The sequence below is a fragment of the Trichechus manatus genome, unplaced genomic scaffold (assembly GCF_000243295.1).
Source record: "Trichechus manatus latirostris isolate Lorelei unplaced genomic scaffold, TriManLat1.0 scaffold00184, whole genome shotgun sequence".
NCBI lineage: Eukaryota > Metazoa > Chordata > Mammalia > Sirenia > Trichechidae > Trichechus > Trichechus manatus.
This window is the reverse complement of record NW_004444120.1, coordinates 1,399,337-1,424,595: the sequence shown is the minus strand read 5'-3', so window position 1 is coordinate 1,424,595 and position 25,259 is coordinate 1,399,337. Positions and strand designations below refer to the sequence as shown.

At 40.6% G+C, this 25,259-nt stretch overlaps 1 protein-coding gene across 1 annotated transcript in view; it reads right to left on the bottom strand.

Moving 5' to 3' along the window:
• The window catches only part of CREBL2 (cAMP responsive element binding protein like 2), a 38,776-nt gene extending 23,698 nt beyond the window's left edge, over positions 1–15,078 (bottom strand). The window contains exon 1 of the mRNA XM_004387323.2: positions 14,794–15,078. Within this exon, the coding sequence (XP_004387380.1) occupies positions 14,794–14,808 (15 nt within the window). The 5' untranslated portion in view covers positions 14,809–15,078. The remainder of the gene's footprint in view (positions 1–14,793) is intronic.
• Between the last annotated feature and the right edge of the window lie 10,181 nt (positions 15,079–25,259).

The following is a 25,259-nucleotide window of genomic DNA, read 5'->3' as shown; positions in this document are numbered from 1 at the left end:
GTTGATTATGAACCAGTTTTTAAGGAGTACCTGGGTGGTGCAAACAGTTAATGTACTTGGCTGCTAACCGAAATGTTAGAATTCAAGTCCACTCTGAAAGAGGTGCCTCAGAAGAAAGGCCTGATGATTTACTTCCAAAACATCAGCCACTGAAATGACTATGGAGCACAGTTGTATTCTGACACACATGGGATCTCTATGAATCACGTTTGACTTGACAGCAACTGGTAACTGGTTATCTGTTTTGAACATTTTCTCCTTGAGACAAGCTAAAACTAGATGTCATGCCAAAACTAAATATCATGCTTTCTGAAAATAAGTATGTGGGGCTGTGGTATATATTTCTACCTTAGTACACAGTAATGAGTGGTTAATAAATATGACAGGTAAAAAAAACATAAGATATTACTAAATAATCAGTGAGTCAAGGAAATCACAAGGGAAATTAGAACACACTTTGAAATGAATGAAAAGAAGAACACAACATACCAAAAGTTATGGGATATAGCTAAAGCAGTGCTCAGAGGGAACTATAAATGGCCTATCTTTAAAAAAAGAAATATCTCAAATCAATAGCCTAACCTTTCACCTTAGGAAACTAGAAAAAGAGCAAACTAAACCCAAAGCAAGCAGAAGTAAAGAAATGATAAAGATTAGAGTGGAAATAAATGAAATAGAGAATAGGAAAAAATAGAGAAAATCAATGAAACCAAAAGTTGGTCCTTTGAAATGATAAAAAAAAATTTAAAAAAAAACTGACAAATCTTTAGTTAGACTGATCAAGAAAAAAAAGACAGGATACTCAAAATACTAAAATCAGAACTGAAAGAAGAAACATCACTACCAACATTATAGAAATAAAAAGGATTATAAGGAAATACTATGAACCACTGTATTCCAGTAAATTAGATAACCTGTACAAAATGGAAAAATTCCTAGAAACACACAAACTACCAAAACTGACCCAAAAAGAAATAAAAAAGCTGTATAGACCTATGAAAGAAAAGAGATTGAATTAGTAATCAAAATTTTTCCCACAAAGAAAAGCCCAGACCCAGGTGACTTTAAAGTGAATTCTCCGAACACTTGAAAATTAACACCAATCCTTCCCAAACTCTTCCAAAAAGGAGAAGAGGAGGGAACATTTCCCAACTCACTCTGTGAGGCTAACATTACCCTGATGCCAAAACCAGACAAAGATATTATAAGCAAACTACAGAGCAGTATTTCTTATGATTATAGATGCAAAAATCCTAGACGAAATACTAGTAAATTGAATCTAGCAAAATATAAAGAGGATTATATACTATGACTAAGTGGGATTTATCTGAGGAATTAAAGTTGGTTTAACATCCAAAAATCAATTAACGTAATATACCATATCAATATAAAAAAGGACAAAAATCACATGATTATCTCAATAGGCCCAGAAAAAGCACTTGACAAAATCTAATACCCCTACTTGACAAAAACACTCAGTAGCAGGAACAGGAGAAAACTTTCCTCAACTTGATAAATGGCGTCTACAACAACCCACAGCTAACATCATACCTAACGGTGGTGAGAGGCTGAATGCTTTCCCCTAAAGATCAGGAACAAGACAAGGATGCCTGCTCTCACCATTTACATTCAACACTTTACAGGAGGCTTTAGCCAGAGCAATTAGGCAAGAAGTAAAGGGCCTCCAGATTGGAAAGGAAAAAATTATTTCTGTTTGAAGATAATGTGATCTTACATATAGATAATCCTATAGACTTCACAAAACCTATTAGAGCTAGTAAGTGCAGCAAGCCCGCAGGATGTAAGATCAATATACAAATACCAGCTGCATTTCTATACACTAGCAATGAACAATTAAGAAATAATTCCATTTACAATAGCATCAAAAGGATAAAACACAGGTATCCCATGCTTTCCGCAAGTTTGCTTTATGCCCTTTGCTTTTACGAAAGACCTGCATTAGTACCTGTTTTTGCTAACCGAAAGAAATCCAAAGAGGATTTTCGCTTTTTACAAAAAAGGACGAAAAGTAGAAATAGCGTTCAGCGTTTGTTTTGCAGTGAGCTGGTAAAGAGGCAGCATGCACCCTGAGCAGCGAGAGTGGTGTAGCTAAGCTCCTTTCCCAGGGACTACACTCAGCATCTCAGCTTTTACTGTACGTTAGTGTTATTTTAGGTTTTATGTGTTATTTGGTATGATTTGGTAAGTTACTTTTTTGGGTCCGGGAATCCTCCAAAATTTTTTCCCGTATAAATTAATGGTAATTGCTTCTTCACTTTACAACATTTAGGCTTACAAAAAGTTTCATAGGAACACTCTACTTTTGGAGAGCAGGGGAAACCTGTACTTAAGAATAAACTTAACAAAGGCTCCATGAAATAAGCAATAATATAACATTTTTTCTTCTCCAAATTTCTGGAACATGTAGTTGATATCGCACTGGATTTTTGTGTTATGTTATATTGTCTTTTAGTGGTCTCACATATTTAAGTTCTATCTCCCCCTGGTGGTGCAGTGGTTGGGAGTGCAGATACTAACCAAAAGGTCAGCGGTTTGAATCTACCAGCAGCTTCTTGGAAACTCTATGGGGCACTTCTGCTCTGTCCTACAGGGTTACTATGAATCAGAAGTGACTCGAAGGCAACAGGTTTGGTTTTTCGTTTGCTCCCCCAGAAGTGTGAGCTCCTTAGGCACAGAGGCTGTGTTTTATACTTCTTTTGCAACCCCCATCGTATCCAGAATACAGCTAGGCATTTAGGAGGCATTTATTAAAAGACTGATAATTGAATGAATAAATGAAAAGAAAAAAATAGCAATATTTTGAATTGCTTTAAATTGATACCACTACCACCATCATCAACTTACAGAACTTGAAGAGAAAAAAAAATGCTCCCTGGTAAGGGATATAAAATCTGAAAAACCAATTAAGAATCTTATTCTTTTACCACCGTTTTTGCACTTGTTTACATCCTGATGCTCTCTTAAGGCAACTCATAAAAGTTTCACATTGTTAAGTCTAAGAGAATTATTATATTTACATGAAGTGGTACCAGCAGCCCCAGCTAAAATGGATTTGTTTCACTTTTCTTTCAAAAACATAAGACAAAAAGTTATCTCCCATTGATTAGAGAAAAATAAGATACATATGAATGTGCCCAGCCACTGCTCTTTACCACTTTAAAGAAAAAACAAGTAACAGCATTTTCATCTGGTGTCAAGGCACGGTAACTTCCTTCACAGCCCTGGGTTAGGCTTTCTCTCTCCTTTTATCTACCAGATGTGCAGAAATCTAGAAAGTCTAATCTCAGCTTCCTGCTGCTAACCTTTCTGCCAGTTTTTCTTGTCAACAAAAGGAGAAAGAAGATGAGGTAGGCATACCTGAACTAAGAGTTAATTCTTGTCACTCTTCTCTCAACCCCAGTGCCTTTTCTCCCCAAACAGCTGTTATTTTTCAAAGCTAGAGTTAAGTGTAACTTTATCTGAACATAATACTATACATATTTTAGCAATGCCTGAAACTGTTAAAAAAAAAATGACTCAGTGAGAATGGCCTATACTTACTGTCTTGGCTTCTTTGCCACCTACCTCCTTCCTCAACCACTACATTCTGGCTTCTGCCTATCACTCCATTGAAATCGTTCTTGCCAGGTTTATAGACTAACTCGGTTTCCAAGTTCAATGCATACTTTTTCACTACTTCCTTTATTTGTTTTTTTTGTAGCACCTTATATTGCACACTAAGTCCCCTTTTTAAAATTCTCTCCTCCCTTAGATGGATGCCGTAACAGCATCCATCTGATGCTCCTACATCTCTGACATCTCCTTTTCAGTTTATTTTGCTGAGTCCCGTTCCTCAGCCCCTCCTGTACATTTTGGAGTTTTCCAGGGCTCTGTCTCTTTAGCGCTCTACATTCTTCATCCTTAAGGGATTTTATGGATCCTGCATCAACCACAGTCTTCATGCTAATGATCTCTAATATGGTCTTTAGTCCAGACCTTGCTTCTGAGCAATCTAACCAAGCTGGTGAGGAGACAGAAAAGACTAGCATTTACTGAGAACCCATATGCACTTATGCACTAAGTTCAGCTGGTATGGGCTCACATATATATTACATATAATTCTCACAATTAAATGTAAAAATAATTCTTACAATTCTCTCAACTGGGGAGCCTGTTAAAATTGAAATTCCTGGGCCCCATCCCCAGAGATTCTGATTATCTTTTTTATTCTACACTTTGAAAAATACCAATCCAAATTTCTTAGGCTAGTTTGCGAGGCATTGTGATTTGACCCTGATATTCTTTCCATCCTTATCTCTGACCACACCCCTATTTGTGCGTCATGCTCTAGCTCAGGGGTCAGCAAACTGGAGCACAGCAGGTGAGCCAAATCCAGTTTGCTGCCTTTTTTTTTTAGTAAATTTTACCAGATCACAGACATGCCCATTCATTATGGATTGCCAATGGTTGCTACTGGAGTTCCTGGGTGGTGCAAACAGTTAACATGCTCGGCTGCTAACCAAAAGGCTGGAGGAAAGGCCTTGCAATCTACTTCCAAAAAATTAGCCACTGAAAACCTTGAGAGCACAGTTCTACTCTGATACATATGAGGTCACCATAAGTCAAAAGTGACTTGATGGCAACTGGTTTATGGTTGCTAATATGCTACAGTGGCAGAGCTGAGTAATTGCAACAGAGACCGTGTGGCCTATAAACATTTACTACCTGGCCCTTTACAGAAAGTTTGCCAATTCCTGTTCTAACTGTATCAGAATACTTATTTTCCTGCATAATATGCTTTAGTACAGGCTAGTCCCTCGTTCCTGTTTTCTGGGGACTCCTATTCTTCCTTAAAGATTCATTCCTACTCTGTGAACCCAACTCTGACATACCCAGACAGCTAGGTATCCATTCCTAGTGGCCCCAAAGCACTCATCTCATTATAATCATTTTCCTATATGTCTCCCTACACGACTGGAATGTAACTATTCTCCAACAAATGTTTGATGAATTAATGAATAAATAAAAGGACAAAACTTTTCTGAAAACCTTAGGGAGCGAAACATGCCGAATACGTTTATCTAAGTATAGATTACAATGGTTTCTGTGGTATCAAAATTACTCTTTAGGATTAAGCTATCTACTTAGACACCCTAGTTAAAACGTATAATAACCTGCATGGGCAAGGAAGGCACATTAACACATTAACATCTAGTGTCAGAGATTTGTTTAAAAGATTAGCTGGCTCTCTGTCTTGGACCTATGAAAAGTGCTGATGAGTAGGACAGAAGGACAGAAAAAGCAGAAAATGTCTGAACTATGAGGTACCGCCCAAGAAGGTAGCTCCAATATGAGGGGTCCTCAGGGGCCAAAGAACAGGTCTGGGAATGTCAAAGAGATTTTTTGGCCAAGTTAAAATTTTAGTGAGAACCAGCTCTTCTGAGAACAACTGAATGGAACAGAAGACCCTGGGGGAGAAGGGGCAAGGGAGGTCTAAGAAATCTCATTCGAAGATGTGTGCAGCGCAAGGTGGAAAGGAAGTACGGAAGGAAGAGGGGCCTATATTAGCATATTGTGGCCACTGGCTCACCCACTGCCTCATCAGCCCCCTAACTGGGACGTGCCCTCAGCTGTCAGGCTGGGCAATACAGTGTGGTGGTCTTCTACCAGTTTACAGTCTGCAGCAGGAACACATGTAGTCTAGGAAATTTCAATTTGCTCATTTGTTCATTCGATAAATACAATAGTCAAATATAAACTAAGATGCTTTTCTGTGATCAAAACCTCTGAACACAACACACTTTTATTTTCTTTTTAAGTGAATGCAGCATGTCAGGGAGAAGGGGCTTTCATAAAAACAAGGACTTTTTTTTAAAAGCGGTGGACATGCTGGAGGGCTCAGGAGATAACTGTTAAGGGCAGAGCTTAAGTTCCTCTCTTGTCCCATCTCACTCCCGTCCTGTCTGAGGCATCGTTAGGAGCAAAGGCTAAGGTAGGTGTAAACACAGCTGTAGGTGTTATGCAACAGCATATAAATTACTTAAATTACTAAAACCAGCATCTCAGGTGCCTACTACACTATGCTAAGGACCAAGAAGTCACTGCTAGGGAATATGACGATGTTGTTGGTAGTTGGTAACTCAATACCAGATGTTGTATATGCATCATCCCACCTCATCAAAGCCTGATGGGAAGGTATTACCCTCAGTTAATACTTAAGGAAACAGAAGCACAGAAAGGTTAAATAACTCAGCCAAGATTTTTTTCCTTCCCAACTAGCCCAGCAGGAGTCCCACTCAGTATCTGAGTTCTACTTAGCACTTTCCCAGGCCCCCACTGCTAAATGCCCAATCTGTCTCTTGCTTTATTTTTCCTATTTGCTATTGTCTAGGATTGCTGGGTTTGTAGTCTTTGGCTGGTTTGCTCAATTAGAGCACACTGTTGATTAATAAAGCCTAGGTATAGTCAGGGCAACCTCCTTAACAACACTCTGTTCCAATTCAATTCTTCAATCATTAATAACTAGTACTCTGCATCAGGCACTCACCTAGATACGTGGGAGGCAAAGCTGCACCCACGTTCCAGTCTGTTCTGTTCTTACTCCAACAGGCTAAATGACAGAGTGTGGACAGCTCTTGGCAAACTCCTTCATCACCACTGGTGAAAACAACTAGAATACAGAATCTTTATAAAGGGAGATTCTCACATCATCGTCAGCTGCTCCCTGACCTGCTCATTCCTATACTGCCTCTCTACAACGGCTGTTCTTGCCCACTTCACCCTCTTTCTGGTGCCCTGGCTTTGCTGTCTGTCGTCATCCTTTATGCTCTTACAGGCACAGTCATCACATTTCCAAGCACCAACCTCACGTTCCCCTATACAGGGAAAAACGGAAGCAGGGTCTCTGTGACCCATACATAACACAAGGGAAGAGTGTGTTTTGTGTGTGAGTACATATGGTGTATTCTGGCAGGAGGGTAAATATTGCTGGATCAGAGACAGACAGGACTGGGAGCTGCCGAAGTGTTACTTTTTTTTTAATTAAGCTAGTTCATTCCAAGCGCGTGTGTGCGTGTGTCTGTGTGCATGTGTGCATGCATGTGTGTGTGCATGTGTGTGTGCGCGTGTGCATGTGTGTCTGTGTGTGCGCGTGTGCATGTGTCTGTGTGTTGTGTGTGCATGTGTGTGTCTGTGTGTGTGCGTGTCTGTGTGCGCATGTGTGTCTGTGTGTGTGCATGTGTGTGCGTGTGTGTTGTGTGTGCATGTGTGTGTCTGTGTGTGCGTGTCTGTGTGTATGCGTGTCTGTGTGCGCGTGTGCACGTGTGTGTGTGTCTACGCGTGTGCATGTGAGCACTTTAGGTGATGGTTTACAAAGCAAGTTAGTTTCCCATTCAAGTTTATACACAAACCGTCCAGTGGCATTTGTTGCAATCCCCGCAATATGTCAGCACTCTCCCCATTACTGTTCTGAGTTCCCCATTTCCATCTGTCAGGTTTTCCTGTCCCTTCCTCTTCTCATCTTTGCTTTTGGGCAGACTTTGTCCTTGCACTTGCCTCACGGGTGTTATTGTTTATTTTATAGGCCTGTTTATAGTTTGGCTGAGAGGTGATCTCCGGGAGTGGCTTCAGTTTCAAGTTAGAAAGGTGTCTAAGGCCCATAGTCTCAGGGATTCCTCCAGTCTCTCATGGACCAGTAAATCTGGTCTTCTTTATGAATTTGAATTTTGTTCTACATTTTTTTCCTGTTCTAACCAGGACCTTCTATTGCGATCTTGTCAAAGCAGTTGGAAGTGGTAGCCACGCACCTTCTAGTTCTTCTGGTCTCAGGCTAGTGGAGGCTGTGGTTTCTGTGGTCTATTAGTCCTTTGGACTGATTGTTTCCTTGAGTCTGTGGTTTTCTTCACCTCTCCTTTGCTCGACGGAGAGAGACCAATAGATGTATACTAGACAGCCACCAGCAAGCTTTTAAGACACCAGACGCTACTCATCAAAGCAGGATGTAGAACATTGTCTTTATGAACTATGTTATGCCAATCGACCTAGATGTCCCCCAAGACTATGGTCCTTAGCCTTCAAGCCCAGTAACTCAGTCCTGTGAGGTGTTTGGTTATGGCTAGGACGTTTCCATGACTATGCCCCCAGTGTCCTCTATTATATATATATATGAATATACATGCAGCACATATAAATATGTATGTAGAAATATCCACAGTCAAACCTATATATGCATATCGGTGTACTCCCATACACTCTCCCACATCTATTCAGCATACAAATCTGTCTATGTACCCGCTCATAAATTATGGTTTATTACTGTCACTGCAGGATTGTGTATGTTATAGTATTTACTGTCATTGCCTTTTATTCTTGCATACCTCTCACTGTCCTCCCTTGCCTTGGTCATGTTGTGCTGTCTTCCCCCATACTGTGTACTGCCTTTCCCTTCACCAAAGTTAACATGTGTCTATTCTCTAAGCACTTACTTGTGAAGATCAAAGACCACAGCCTTCAGTATTGACTACACCTCAACATAAAGAAAACAAAAACCCTCACAACTGGACCAATAAGCAACATCATGATAAATGGAGAAAATATTGAAGTTGTAAAGGATTTCATTTTACTTGGATCCACAATCAATGCCCATGGAAGCAGCAGTCAAGAAATCAAACAACATATTGCACTGGGCAACTCCGCTGCAAAAGATCTCTTTAAAGTGTCAAAAAGCTAAGATGTCACTTTAAGGACTAAGGTGCACCTGACCCAAGCCATGGTGTTTTCAATCACCTCATATGCATGTGAAAGCTGGACAATGAATAAGAATGACCGAAGAAGAATTGATGCCTTTGAATTATGGTGTTGGTGAAGAATACTGAAAATACCATGGACTGCGAGAGGAACGAACAAATCTATCTTAGAATAAGTACAGCCAGAATGCTCATTTGAAACAAGGATGGAGAGACTTCGTCTCACATACTTCGAACATGTTTTCAGGAGGGACCAGTCCCTGGAGAAGGACCTCATTCATGCCTGGTAAAGCAGAGGGTCAGCAAAAACGAGGAAGACCCTCAATGAGATGGATTGACACAGTGGCTGCAACAATGGGCTCAAGCATAACAACGACTGTAAGGATGGTGCGGGATCGGGCAGTGTTTCATTCTGTTGTACAGAGGGTTGCTATGAGTCAGGATGGACGCCACAGCATCTAACAACAGTTCTCTAGCGATTTTCCCTCCCTCCCACTCCTATCCCTGGTAATCATAAAAAAATGTTTCTGTGTGTAAACATTTTTCTTGACTATTTATAATAGTGGTCTCATACAATACTTGTCCTTTTGTGATTGACTTATTTTACTCAGCATAATGTTCTCCAGATTCATCCACGTCGTGAGATGTTTCATGGATTTATCATTATTCTTTATCATTGCGTAGTATTCCATTCTGTGTATGTACCATCATTTGTTTATCCATTCATCCACTGATGGACACTTAGGTTGTTTCCGTCTTTTTGCTATTGTAAATAATGTTGCAGTGAACGTAAGCGTGCAGATGTCTATTCTTGTCACAACTCTTATTTCCCCAGGATACACACCTAGGAGTAGGATTGCTGGATCATATGGTATTTCTATTTCTAGCTTTTCAGGGAAGTGCCATACTGTTTTCCATAGTGGTTGTACCATTTTACATTCCCACCAGCAATGTATAAAAGTTCCAATCTCCCCACAACCTCATTGGCATTTGTTGTTTTCTGTTTTTTTGATCAATGCCATTATTGATGGGGTGAGATGGTATCTCACTGCAGTTTTGATTTGCATCTCTCTAATGGCTAATGATGACAAGCATCTCTTCGTTTTTTAGCCACCTGAGTGTCTTTTTTGGTGAAGTATCTGTTCATGTCCTTTGACCATTTTTTTAAATTACTGTACTTTAGATGGTTTACAGTACAAACTAGTTTCTCATTAAACAGTTACTACACATATTGTTTTATGACATTGGTAACAACCACACGACATGTCAACCCTCTTCCTTCTCAACCCTGCGTTCCCCATTATCAGCTTTCCTGTCCCCTCCTGCCTTCTAGTCCTTGTCCCTGGACTGTCGTGCCTTTAGTCTCATCTTGTTTTATGGGCCTGTCTAATCTTTGGCTGAAAGGTGAACCTCAGGAGTGACTTCATTACTGAGCCAAAGGGTGTCCGGGGGCCATACTGTCAGAGTTTTTCCAGTCTCTGTCAGGCCAGTAAGTCTGGTCTCTTTTTGTGAGTTAGAATTTTGTTTTACATTTTTCTCCAGCTCTGTCCAGGACCCTCTATCGTGATCTCTGCCTTTGACCATTTTTTAATTGGGTTGTTTGTCTTTTTTGTTGTTGAGGTGTTGAAGTTTTCTATAAATTTCAGAGATTAGGCCCTTTTTGGATATGTCACAGCCAATTTTTTTTTTCCCAGTCCGTAGCAGGTTCTCTTTTTAGTCTTTTGATGAAGTCTTTTGATGGCATAAGTGTTTCAATTTTAGGAGGTCCCAGTTATCTAGTTTATCTTCTGATATTTGTGCATTTTTAGTTATGTTTGGTATTCTACTTATGCCATATGTTAGGGCCCCTAGCGTTGTCCCTATTTTTTCTTCCATGCTCTTTGTAGTTTTCTTTGATCCATTTTGAGTTAGTTTTCGTGTATGATGTGAAGTATGGATCTTGTTTCATTTTTCTGCAAATGGGTATCCAGTTTTGCCAAGACCATTTGTTAAAGAGAGTTTCTCTTCTCCATTTAATGAACTTTGATTCTTTGTTTCATTGGTCTATGTGTCTGTCACTGTACCAGTACCAGGCTGTGTTGACTGTCGAGGCTGTATAGTAGGTTCTGAAATTGGGAAGTGTGAGGTCTCCTACTTCGTTCTTCTTCTTCGATAATGCTTTGTTTATCCAGGACCTCTTTTCTTTCCATATAAAGTGGTGATTAGTTTTTCCACGTCATTAAAGAATGTTGTTGGAATTTGGATCAGGATTGCATTATATTTGTAGGTCGCTTTGGGCAGTACTGACATTTTCAGTTGAGACTTCATGATGTTGAGACTTCCTATCCATGAGCATGGTATGTTTTCCATAGGCGCCCTGGTGGCACAGCAGTTAAGAGCTATGGCTGCTAACCAAAAGGTCAGCAGTTTGAATCCACCAGCCACTCCTTGGAAATCCTATTGGGCAGTTCTACCCTGTCCGATAGGGTCACTATGAGTTGGAATTGACTCAGTGGTGACAGGTTTTGGTTTCTTGCAGTAGTGTTTTGAGTTTTTTTTTGTATAAGTTTTTTATATCTCTAGTTAGATTTATTCCTAAAAATTTTATCTTTTTGAGGGCTATCATAAATGGTATTGTTTTCCTGATTTCCTTTTCAGGATTTTTCTTTGTTGGTGTAAAGGAATCCAACTGATTTTTGTATGTTGGTCTTGTACCCTGCCACTTTGCTGAATTCTTCTTTTAGTTCCAGTAGCTTTCTTGTGGAGTCTCTGTGATTTTCTATGTATATGATCATATCGTCTGTGAAAAGGGATAGTTTTATGTCTTCTTTACCAATTGGTATGTCCTTTATTTCCCTTTCTTGCTTTATTGCTCTAGCTAGGACTTTCAGTACAATACTGAACAAGAATGGTGATAAAAGGAATCCTTGTCTGGTTCCCATTCTCAAGGGGAATGCTTTCAGTCTCTCTCCACTGAGAATAACACTGGCTGTTGGTTTTGAATACGTGTCCTTAAATTATGTGGAGGAATTTCTCTTCTGCTGAAATGTTTTTATCTAGCATGGGTGTTGGACTTTATCAAATGTTTTTTCTGCATTGATGGAGATGATCATATGGTTCTTATTCTTTATTTTATTTATGTGGTGGATTATGTTGATTGATTTTCTAATGTTGAATCATCACTGCATACCTGGTATGAATCCCACTTGGTCACGATGTATCACTTTTTGAAATGCTGTTGAATTCTAATGGTTAGAATTTTGTTGAGAATTTTTGCATCTACATTTACAAGGGATATTGGTCTATAATCTTCTTGTTTTAGTAGTTCTGGTATCCGAGTTATGCTGGCTTCACAGAATGAATTCCAGAGTATTCCTTCCATTTCTGTGTTCTGGAATAGTTGAATAGTCAACTTTTCTCTGAATGTTCAGTAGAATCCTCCAGAGCTGTCTTGGGCAGGGCTTTTGTTGTTGTTGTTGGGAGTTTGTTTTTTTTTTTTTTGTAATGACCTCTTCAATTTCTTCTTTTGTTATGAGTCTGTTCAGATTTTCTACCGCAGTTTGTGTTAGTCTGGGTAGGCAGTGTGTTTCTAGAAATTTGTCCATTTCTTCTAGGTTTTCAAATTTGTTGGAGTATAATTTTTCATAACATTCTGATTCTTTTTATTTCAGTTGGTTCTGTTGTAATGTCACCTATCTCATTTCTTATTTGAGTTATTTGCATTCTCCTTCTTTTCTTTTGTCAATTTGGTTTGTAGATTTTATCGACCTTTTCAAAGAACCAACTTATAGTCTTGTTGATTCTTTTGATTGTTTTATTATTTCCTGATTCATTTATTTCTGCTCTAATCTTTATTATTTCTTTTCTTCTGACAGCCAAAGCCTTACTTAAGGGCTGTTTCACACTGTCTGACTGAAGGAATTGTCCGGTCTTGCTGTACATGGCATTTAAATATTATTCATCCACAACTATGACATGCATTCAAAGTGAAAGTAGTGTAATCACAGAGGCAATATCCACCCAGAGACATTTAAAATTAATTTTCTTTACAGTAATCATTAAAGATTTAAGAAACTTCCGGTTTCTAAATACTCTCATAAAAACAATGAATTAATAAAGAATGAGAGTCAAATTCATTCTACTTATCTGTGTACCCTATAGGAAGTAAGTTGTAAGTAGCCTCCCCCACAAACTGTAACTTTTCTTTTAGGCAAAACAATGAAATCTTATCACCGCCCCCACTACAATTTGTAGCTTTTTGAAATAACCCCTATGTGATGTTACAGGTAAGTAAAATAACCAAAACTTCCCATGTATTTTTCTTAGACTAATTTTGAGATTTTTGAAGACTTTGGGAAAGTTATTAAATGTTTGAAAGGTCTCAAAAGGCAACAACTGAAAATTAGGTAGACTATACTATGTGGGAGCCCTGGTGGTGCAGTGGTTAAGTGCTCAGCTGTTAACAGAAAAGTCAGCGGTTTGAACCCACCAGCCACTCTGTGGGAGAAAGACGTGTCGATCTGCTTCTGTAAAGATTATAACCTTGGAAACCCTGTGGGGAAGTTCTACTCTGTCCTATAAAGTCCTCATGAGTCGGAACTGACTTGATGGCAACGGGTATACTATTAGAGTCTCATATTAAGGAAATAAAAGAACAACATATTATTTTAGCATTCTGAAACAGACATAACATTAGTATTATTTTCTGGGAAAGGAAATGGGTACAGTATTCAGATTTAACTTAAAAACTAAACTGAAGGATCAAGCCAGCAAAGACTTTTACAGAAGATTACTTTCTGGTTTTCTGGAAAACTGTCAGAACTCCCCAGTTTGTCTCGGAAATACCACTTTCTGTTAGGAGAGGTCTGCTACTTCCCAAGCAATCTGTTTAGTTCCTCTAGGTGATCCCAATTCCAGAGTAGTGGGTTGGGCTTCCCCTTCTATCACTTTTCTCAGACGCTTCTGGAGGAAAAGGAGCAAGAGATAATGTAGAATAAATCCAGTAGCATAGAGAAGCTGGAAATTAATTTTCGATCTCTCTGAGGATGGGTGAAACCACAACTTGGCAACAACAAAGCTGTACTGGTTAGGTGGAGGAAAAAAGGGGACCCAAGCAAAGGAAAAAGCTATAATAGGAACATGCCAGAGATTGTGGAAAATAAGACCCTGGAAAGCATTGGAAAGGGCTGATTTCTTCTTCAAAAACTGGCAAACTTTAGAAGTCTGATACTTTAAAATAAAATTTTTTTTTAAAAAAAAAGTCAAATTTCCTGAACATCAGCAAGCAAATCCCTGGTTGTACTTATTTTCATGAAATAAAACTAGACAGCAACAGTGTGGAGAGACATAAATAAAGACATCCAGATCATACATAAACTACATAAATTAACAAACGATGAACATTGCCTATTATCTTACAATCATCGGGATAAGTGATTTGGGTAAAGAAGGGGGAATGGTGATGGGATGTTAAGATAGGTTAAGAAGAAGGAGTTCACTACTTTTTTCAGAGAAGGCTCTCAAGAGGAGGCTAGATTCCAGACTCTGGCAGAACAGCACAAGAGTTTAGCAGAATGTTCCAACAAACCACAGGAACATAGTTCAGAGGGGGAGTGAACTGATTATATGAATGAGGCATTGAGTGAGGGAGTCTGAGAGAAGAAGGGGGAATGGCCAAGGGAAATAGGGCTGGTTCAGGGTGCACTAGTTAAGCCCTCCAGAGAAAGGCTAAGGCAGGGGCAGGGGAGGGCAGAATAAAAAGGCACAACAGTTTCTTCACTTATCTCAACAGGCAAGTCAAGGACTAAGGTTTGCACTACCTGGAAAAGCTGGCCAGCAGGCTTGCCCTGGGAGTGAAAATTTTCGACAGGAGAGGGCCCTTTCTGATGAAATGCTGCGGCGGTATTCCCTGAATTCCTAGCTGGATACCACTGGGCAAAAACTGGAGAGGAGCGGGGATGTCTAGGGCAGGTGTTCCTTGAGTGTTGTCACGGACTAGCGAGAGCTGAGACGTGTACTTAACGACATGCAGGAGACGGCGGTAGCTGCGCGTGCAAACCACTGGACTTACCTTACTGTCATCCATCTCGGCCGACAAGCCGGCCGGCCCGGCGCTCCTTCCCCGGGTCCTCCCCTGGTTCAGCCGGCCTGGCCCGGTCCGGCCCCCGCCCCGGGGGAAGAAGGAGATATGGTTCTGACTGCCTCCTTCTCTTGCCTAACAGCTCGCCTCCCGGATGCCACAGTCACGGGGACGAGGGACCAGTTCAGGAATGGCACAGCGGTCCCCGGAGGCGGCCCAAAACGCCTCCCTTCACCGCCGCCGCCTCCTCCTCCCTCTCCATGACAGTCTCTGGGTGTGTTTACAGACGCTCCGGAGAGCCGCAGGGACCGGGAGGTGGGCGGGGTGTGCTGCGAACCGGACGGCCCCTTCGGCTTCCGTAACTGTGCGGTATTCTGGGTATTGTAGTTTCCTTTGCAGCAGTCTCTGCGCGGCTGATAGGAAAGAGAACTATAATGTCCACATACCCCAGGAAACGAGCGTCTGTTTTCCTTTTGCCAGCAAGCGCTGAGGAGGAGGGACCCAGTGGCAGGAAGAAACTACGTTTCCCACAGTGCACCCGGATATTTCGGGGCCCTGAGGGTGGCTGCTTGGCTGGGGGAGGAGGATGGTTAGGGCAAGGCGAGGCAGCCCTGACCGCCGAGCTCTGGGCCTGCCCTCAATTTCTGGAAAGCAGAGGAAACCGTAATAGTTTTTTTAATTAAAAGAATAACTAAGAATGTCAAGTGGTGCAGCCGCTTTGGGAAGCAGCTTGGCAATTCCTCAAAATGTTAAACAGAGTTGTCATATAGTCAGCAATTCAACTCCCAGGTAGACACCAAAAAGAAAACATATGTCCACATAAAATCATTTGTACATGAATGTTCATAGCCGCATTATTCCTAATAACCTGAAAGTGAAACAACCCAAACGTCCGTCAACTGATGAATGGATAAGAAGATGTGGTATAACCATACAATGAAATGTTAGTCATAAAAGGAACGAAGTACTGATTCACGCTACAACATTGATAAAATTTGAAAACACGCTAAACGAAAGAAGCCAGTTACAAAAGGCCACAAATTGTATGATTCCATTGATATGAAATATCCAGAATAGGCAAATCATACAGAGAGAAATAGTGGTTGCCAGCGGCTGGTTAGGGACGTGGGGGTGGGAGGCGGGGAATGGGCAGTGACTGCTAATGAGCAGGAAGTTTCTTTTTGAGGTGATGAAAATGTTCTAAAATTGATAGTGATAATGGTTGCACAATTCTGTGAATATACTGAATTGTACACTTTCAATGGGTGAATTTTTATAGTATAAAAATAAATTAGTTTTAAAAAAAAGTATCTTTGTGTACTACTGAATGAATAGTTGGTTAGCTTGCTTTTTGGTTGTTTTAACCTATTTTAGGCCTTTGAGAATTTGATGAAGATTGTGTGTTTATTAACATTTGTCCTGAGGAGCCCTTTGATTCACACTTTTTCAAAGAGTTCTAAAGTGAGTTGCTTGATTGCTTTGGGTTTGTTGCTAAATCCTTCCAAAATTCAACTGAGGTAGATAGCAATAAAAATACAGGACATTTGAATTTCAGGTAAACAGGAAAAATATATATATATATATATTTTCTATATCTTTTAGCATAAGTATGTCCCCTGCAATATTTGGGATACACTTTTACTTCAAAAGCATTCCTTGTTTACCTGAAATTCAAATTTAACTGCTTTTCCTCTGTTTTATTTGGCAACCGTAAACTGAGGAGCACGAACAGGTAAGGGGAACCCTGGTGGCGCATCATTAAGAGCTTGGCTGCTAAATAAAAGGCAGCAGTCCGAATCTAGCAGCTGCTCCTTGGAAACCCTATGGGGCAGTTCTACTCTGTCCTATAGGGTCGGTATGAGCCGGAATCGACGGGATGGCAACATTTTATCTTTTTAGGAGAGGAGCCCTGGTGGCCCTAGTGGTTAAAGCGATTGCTTCCCTAAAGGTGAGCAGCTCGAAACCATCAGCGGCTCAGCAGGAGAAAGATGTAGCAATCTGCTTCCCTAGAGATTTACAGTCTTGGAAACCCTATGGGGTCACTATGAGTGGGAATCGACTTGACCAGTGGGTTTTAACAGGAAAGTAAGGAGGCCTGGTGGTCCAGTGGTTAAGCACTCCACTGCTAACCAAAAAGGTCGGTGGTTGGAACATCTTGCTCCATGGGAGAAAGATGTAGCAGTCTGCTTCCTAAAGATTAAACCAAATCGGTTGCTGTCCAGTAGATTCTGACTCATAGCGACCCTATAAGACAGAGTAGAACTGCCCCATAGGGTTACAAGGTGAATTGTCTCTGGTTGCTGGGATGGTCTGCATCGTCAGCGGTCACCCCGAGGCCCGGGAGCATCAGTAACCCTCAAACTGCATTCCTGTTGGCTTGAGAGACACCTCCGATCATCAAGGGAGCAAAAGTCTGTGCTAGTACGGGGTCTCTTCCTCTTCCTCACCTAATATCCCTTTTCTTCCACGCCCTCACGAGTCGCTTTCCACCTCTAGGCGCTTACTTCTCATCGTGTGTCCAGCGTAGCCTCGATTCCACTTCCACAACCACGCCTTGCCACTGTTGAGCACTCTTCTTCGGAGTGGAACTGTGTCCCCCCCGGGCCAGTCCTTGCCACCCTCTCTTCCCGCATGCCAGCTGCCCTAAAGAAAGAGTCTCTGCTGACAAACGTGCGCCTGGCAGGCCGCCTGTAATGGTGCTCAGCCACGCGATCCTTCCGCCAACGCGAGTCCCACTGACCGCCATGCTCGGCTGTGTATCAGTAGCTCCCAGGCCCAATCGCCACCCTTCAGGAGGGGGGACCTTTTAAATCATGCAATGGATATATAAAAACACGCAGGGGAAGTATATACATCAGCTTCAGGAAAGTGGTTAATTATCTCTAGGGAGATAGGGAGGGGACTGGAATCGGGAGGGTCTTGGGCAGTTAGATGTATATTTAACTTTATTTTTTAAAGAAAAGAAGCAAATACGTTCATTCTGGTGATGGTAGATTCAGAGTGATGTATTATTTTCTTTATATTTTTGCACATTTTAAATATTACATCATTAAAATGGAAACACATTCACTTTAGAAAGTGTGGAAATACTTTTAAGTTTTTAATTTTTTTAAGTTTTAAAAATAAACCAGAATTGTCCCAAGACTTTGTGAAGAGAAGAAAATCCTATGAAGAAGAAATATTATATAGTCACATGTTAAACATTTACTGAGAAGCAGCCAGAATTGGTAACAAAGAGGTGAGGCAAGAACAAGAGGGAGTATTAGTTTTTGTTTAAGAATAAATCCTCAAGGACTGTGTAATTCAGGAAGGGGAAATGCATACATACATCAGACAAAGAAAAATCACAAATAAGGCATCTGGTAAAAAATAATACAGGTCAAATTTAACATCTAGGTGCTGATAATTTGAGACTAACGGGGTGTTCAGAGCGGGTAGGGAGAACCAAGGATCAGAATGACTGGGGAAAAGGAAAAGTGAACACAGTAAATAGAGTTTTTTAAGGGTGGTGGGGTGGTGGATAGGGCTAAAAGACTGATAATGCTCTGGGGATCCTAGGCATATTCTATATCCATGATTCGGAATCTTTTCTTCCTAAACTGCCTTCTCAAAAGGAATCTCTGAAGCGGGCAATTCCCTTAAAAATGCGCATGGTCTCCTCCCCATCTTCCTCATCTCTCCCTCCACAACACACACAAACATATCATAATACTCTCAGACACCCCACACAGAGGCACTGTTGACCTATGATCCATCAAGCCTCCACGGCTGCTTTGGAGTTTCTTGTAGTGCATTCGTAAGCAGCGTGGCACACACCCACACCCACCAGGTCTGCATACCCTCCCTCTACTCATCTCTCTCTCCTGTCCCCCTTACTACTTGGCTAGAAGATCACAGGTGTCTAAACAGAGCCAAGATGATCATGTTACTCCCTGGACCACATGGGTCCGCTTGGGCACATACCCCTGGGAAACATCAGAGAGAAAGGGAGCTCATTAAAATAGCTTGTTAGGCTCCAGCTGACTTTCCATTAAGTTTGACACCTGAGTCTGAGTACATAAAAATTATTCAGTCTCTTCCAAACTTCTATTGGAAATGAAAATTGATTCAGTTCTGGCATGGAAATTTTTGCTACTCTATCTCCAATACAATCTAAAAGTACAACAATGAAAAGCAATGCCTACCAAGAAACAGACAAAGATGATATGAAATCTCCCAGGGTAACTTCTGATCCATTTTAACACACAGGAGAAAGAAGGTATCCCAGAGTTAACCCAGAAGTGACCATTCATTACTTCTCTGTCCCTCGCTTATCTTTTCAGAGAGAATTGGTCATCTGTGGCTGAGTGATAAAGATTTTAAAAGGCAGCATTATTCGCACAATGAATTTGTGGATAGTTCAAATCATGACATAGAGACTGAGAAAGGAAAGGAGGAGAATTATTCAAAGAAAAAAAACAAACCACTGATTGAAGAGAGGTAGGGGGTGGCATGAGATTAAGTAAGGAGGGTAAAGGAACAAAAATTAACCTTATTATAGAAACTACAAACGAGGCAGAACAGTACAATATTCTACATTCAGGAATGTCATGGCTAAGTTGATATGTAAATCTGGCCCTTGAACAACAGCGTATTATTGCTGCTGATATGGGAATCTTCAGAGGTACAGAGAAAAAGTGGGTGGGTCATGTGAAATTCATGAAATGCTTGAGGTGAGCTCATCGTTGAACTATTAGTCATGCTTTGTTTTGTGTTTGGTTTTTTTCCAACTTATTTTATAGACGAGTATTACTCTGTACTTTCTGTTTTCTAAAAGTTTGTTTTATTTTCATGAAGCTATAAAGTATTCTATCTCAAATGTTTGTTTTTGTTCTAAGGGCATTTTGCAACATGCCACCCCTCCTTTGGCCTACACGGACAAATATGCCTACATTTGCATACAGCACAGTACCTATTACTTTCTGCATTGCTTAGAAAGTTCAGAGGCAAGAGCCTAAAGGAACATTTTCAGAGTGAGCACATAATTCAGCCTCCAGCTTGTCAGCAAGGGCAAAATAAATACATACATAAATAAATAATGCCAAGAAGGACTCAGACAGTCTGTTGACAGACAGGGAAGGAAAAAGAGACCCAATCAGCATTAATAATAAGGAAGAGAAAAGGACGCTTAAGGAACCAAAACTTCCATGTCCAAACTTTGCCTCATATGACCATATAATACTTCTTCCTAAGAATTTTTTCTCTTCACGAAGTCTTATTTTATGACAATTCAGGTTTATTTTTAAAACTTAGTAAGTTTTCCCCTTCACCAACATACTTAAAGCTTTTCTTCAAACTCAACAACTATTCTTATATTATCCGAAATGCCATTTTCTACTTAAAATACTGCTGCTATTCCTAAGCCAAATACATACCTTACTCAGAAGAAGAGTAAAGCGTGCCTTTATTTGAGGAAGTAATAAAAAATTTATTTATCTGATCAACAAAAAACTGTTTACAACTGAATTACCTTTTGGAAGGGACAGCTGTGGGTATTACTATAGTCAATTACACTTTAGTGTGAATGTTCTAAGGAGCCATAGTGGTACAGCGGTTAATTAAGAGCTGTAAAGATGGCATGGTGACAGCATCTGACCTCTTCTAACTTCATAAGGGGGAAGGAGAATCAAGGTCAACAGCCCAAGGCTGATTCCTATGAGATGGAGGTCAGACATGCCTCCACCCTCCCATCTTTTTACCTATTCTGACACCAGCCATCCCTCCCACAACACTCTCTACTTCTCTGCTGGGTTCCATAATTTGTTGCAATGACCACACAGAACTCACAGACAATACTAACGATTATAGGATTTACTAGGGAAGTAACAGGTTATAATTCAGGATACAGTTCTTTGATTGGGACGGCCTTTTCTCAGCTGTGCCTGCAGCCAGGCCTCTCTCTGACCCTCGGCCCCTTGGCCTGGCCTCTGCCCTGCTGGGGCAAGTGTTACAAAGTTCTTTAGCTCTGCCAATAAATGCCTGGCAGCACTCCACTCCACCAGTAAGCCTTGGTCCGAAGGCACTCAGCTCTCTTGTTCCTTGGTTTAGCAAGCCTAGCTTTGGCCGACAGGTGCCCAGAGATACTCCACTCTGCCAGGAAGCCTCCTGCCTGGAGGCACTCATCTCTCTCACTCTGTGGGTTGGCCCACCCACTGTAACTGCCTTGCTTCGTGGGCCGGGAAGCCCACTGTGCCAGCTTGCACCGGTCTCCTGGTCCTGCTGCCGCTGCTTCTTGCCGTCTTTCGCTGTCTCTGGTGCCACAGCTCTCTCTCTGTCTCCTGGGTCTAGGAGCTTCCCAGTGCAGGGACACCAGGTCCAAAGAATGTGCTCCACTCCCAGCTGTTCTTCTTGGTGGTAGTCAGGTCCCCCCTGCTCTGGGATTGGCTCTCTTTTAAGCTGGTAGGATGGCAAAACTGAACAATCCCCTCATTAGCATTCCATGTACTTTATTTGCATGGTCTCACCCCCAGAGGGTGTCATGTACCTTGTTTGCATTATTGGCAAGCTGTCCAATCCCCTTGGTGGGCCACAAGTACCTTATTTGCATAGTCCCGCTTAATCAGTTGGTGGGAGCTACAAGACCATAGCAAGAAAAGCCATATAAAAGAAATCCACTGCACCACAAGGGCTCTGCTTGGTGGTCTGAACTCACCAGCTGCTCCACAGGAGAAAGATGTGGAAGTTTGCCTCTGTAAAGATTATGCCATGGAAAACTGATGGGGCAGTTCTACTCTGTCCTGTAGAGTTGCTATGAGTCAGAATTGACTTGATGGCAATGGGAATGGATGTACTTTTTCTCTTATGTGCTACCTAAAGTTAGCTTAATATGATGTTTAGATAGGGAAGAAAAGAGGAATATATAGTTTTGAAGGATAGGTGTTATGAAAAGGGGGATGATCTGGGCAGATCTGGATGCTATGGTGGAGCTTTGAGCATTTAAAGAGCAGTAAGTAGACACTCAATACTTATGGGAGTTGGAGAGGGGGAGATAAGAGAGAGATGAAGAAAGAACAAGTGACCAGGTACCTTCTTTCACAATTCTCCTGAGGGTTTACCCAACAGACACACACAGGACAGGCACATTTTATTCTACTGACTCAGACGTGAAGGTGTCTAAACTTACCGTGGCACATGGTATGGGGCAAGTAAAAAAACTCAGCCTGCATTTATAGCTTGGAGAGCTTTTTTAAAAAAGCTTTCTTCCATGAAATTTCACTTCTGAGGTTGTTTCCAGTGTAAGGTCTGGTAATCCCACAGTTGTTTGCTGAATGGAAATCTGACGGGGCTCCTCTTCTGGATCTTGCATTTTAAGGAGCAAAAGTTGGGAAGCCTGGGACATCCAGAAGGAAGTGTGCTTTTGGTACCTAGAGATTCAGGAGAGCAGCGGAGGAATTGTTTATTTTATGAATAACCTTCACTCCCCCAAATTTGACTTCAACTGTCCTCATTTCTGAGAAAAAAAAAATGCAACCTAAAACTTTTGGGATTCTATCAGGTCTACATATGACCATAAAGGTATTTTCAAAAAGCTACAAACAACATTTATGAGAATTTAAGTGCTAACACTATCTCCTGCCTCTAGTTAGGTGCTAAATATTGCCAGATGTAAATACCTTTGACTCTTTCTTTTTGACATTACTTTATAGTATCCTGGATCTTCTGCTTTTTTTCATCTGGTCATATAGTGGTCACCATCTTCTTTATTTTCTGACTTATTTGTATATTTAGGTTAAGGATTTTTTAAAGCATGTTTTCAATTCCTTTTATTTTAAAGGCTTCCCTCATCTATATAAGAAGACTTCCATTCTAGGACATATTTTTAAACCTTTTTGGTTATACATAGAACTGTTTCCAAAAACATTTTCTTAAATCTGAAAGCAGTTAATGTCAGTCTTCTCTGGTCAATTCAATGATTGACACAAATATGATATATTTTGTCAGGATTTTGCACCTAACATTTTGTCTGATAACTTATGAAATTAGGAGTAGTAATATCACTTGAGGACCCCTGGTGGTGCAGTGGTTAGAGACTGGCTGCTAACCAAAAGGTCAGCAGTTTGAATCCACCAGCCGGTCCTTGGAAACCCTATGGGGCAGTTCTCTGTCCTACAGGGTGGCTATGAGTCGGAATCAACTTGATGACAATGGGGATGGGTGTTTTCTTTTGTTTTTTGGTTAATATCACTTGATAGTTTCAAAAATGTTTATATGAGTATTATTTCATATGAACAAAGGTATTGCCGCATGGAATCTGACCAATCTAGCACAGTAGTTCCATCACCAACAACAGTCCTTTGGTAGAAGGGCCTGCTTGTCCCAGCTAATGTTATCCTTCAAACTTAGATACCACAGTCTCACCTGGTGTCCTTTTTTGTCTCTGTCTTTCATAAATGTGCCCAGATCACTTAAAGATCCATGTATAGTTCTTGGGAGTGTCATCTTTTATGAGTTATGATCTTCCAAGATTTTTTTTTTGCTTGCTATGTGAAATTCTTTAAAAAATGTATTCTAAGTTTGTCTTAAACAAGTTCCAAAGGGTTTATCCTTATTTCGTAAACAAGCCTATGTTGATTCTATCCTCATTGTTTATGGTTTTTATAGATTTAAACTATGTTATTTATCAGCTTTTACCTATCCAAGGTGAAAAGTACTGGTTAAAAAAGTCTTTCCCCACACCTGACCACTGCAAGGTTTTACACTGACCTTTTCTGGGCTGTTTCTGATGGCATCTCGTCTTTTGAGGCGCAGTCAGCAGAATTGCCTCAATAATATCTCCCACTGTGAAGGAATCATAGTTTTGCTTGTTTGCTTATTTTAATCAGAGCAAAATAATTATTCTGTTATTTCTGTTTTATACTTGGTACTGCCGGACAGTTTCTGAGGTCTTCTGCTGGAACTCTTTAAGTATGCAACCATAGTGATCTATAGGAACAATGTACAGGTACATACATACTTTTCATGCAAATATTAAGCTCTATATGTCTTTAATTTTTTTTTTCAAGTTACATCTTTAGACAGCCACCTTATTTCCCCAACAAAACAGTATTTATCAGAACTGAGAGTTTATACAACTAGATATTCTTTTACAGGACACATTTTATAAGGCAGTATAGGAATTAAAAGTCCTAAGAGTTTAAGGCTGTAGTCTCTCCTGACATTTCAGCTCTCCTCACGATTATGAGGTTCAAAACACAAAAGTAACAACCCCCCCCTTCCACTATTACCAGGAATACATACATATAGTTGTGAACTTTATAGCTTTACTTTACGCTTAAGCTCTGGCCTCTGATGAGGTATTTTTCTAAGCTAGAATAGAAAGCCATTTTGTCTTAAATAATGTTGCCTTCCTAAAATAAACTTCTGGAGTTGTGTTGTTGCCAGTTCAAGATGGCCTTGTGCGGGCTGATGCACATGCAGTGCAGAATTGTGCAAGAAACGTTAATCTCTTCCTGCCGTGTTTGGCATTTTGGTCATTAGCCTGGACTTTCTTACTCACCCTTCTGCAGCTTCACCCTTTCGGTTTTTTTACAGGTTCATGTGTTCTGTTGTTTTTGTCTTTTTTTTTTTTTAAGACACTAGGTCCTGGGAGGCATTTATCCTTTCACTCATTCTTTCAGATTTTCCCTGGTTTGTTTTGCCTTGGAAAACCTCAGGCTTTCTGGTGCATTTGCCTAAGATAGCCTCTATCCCACTCAGCCTGGAATTTGTCTGTTGCTCTGTTCCTGCTGCTGTGGCTAAGGCTCAAATACACGCTTGTAGGCAGCATATAGATGGATCGTGTTTTTTAATCCAATCTGCCACTCTCTGTCTCTTTATTGGTGCATTTAGACCATTTACATTCAGCGTAATTATTGATAGGTATGAGTTTAGTGCTGTCATTTTGATGTCTTTTTGTGTGTGTTGTTCAGTTTCTTTTTTCCACTTAAATTTCTGCGCTGAGTCGTTTTTCTTTATGTATTTTCTTGTCATCTTTTTCACTGTTGTTGATTTTGTGTTTGCTGAGTCTTTATATTTTTCTAGTTTTTTGTTTTCACTTTAGGATTGGTGGTTTCCTTTGAGGTTACCTTAATATTTACCCCTATTTTTCGAAGTTTATACCAGTCTTTTATTTCTTTCTATCGCCTTGACTTCCTCTCCATATGAAAAATCTATGACTACATTTTTTAAGACCCTCTTTTTTGTTTTAATGTTGTCGTCTTTTACGTAGTGACATCTGTTTCCCTCTTTTCAGTGTTTTAGCTTTGATTTCCTTTTGTGTCTTCCCTATCTGGGTTGATATCTGGTTGCTCTGTCCTGTGCTCTAGTCTTGGGTTGTTATCTGATGTTACTGATTTTCTAACCAGAGGGCTCCCTTTAGTATTTCTTATAATTTTGGTTTGGTTTTTGCAAATTCCCTAAACTTCTGTTTATCTGGACAT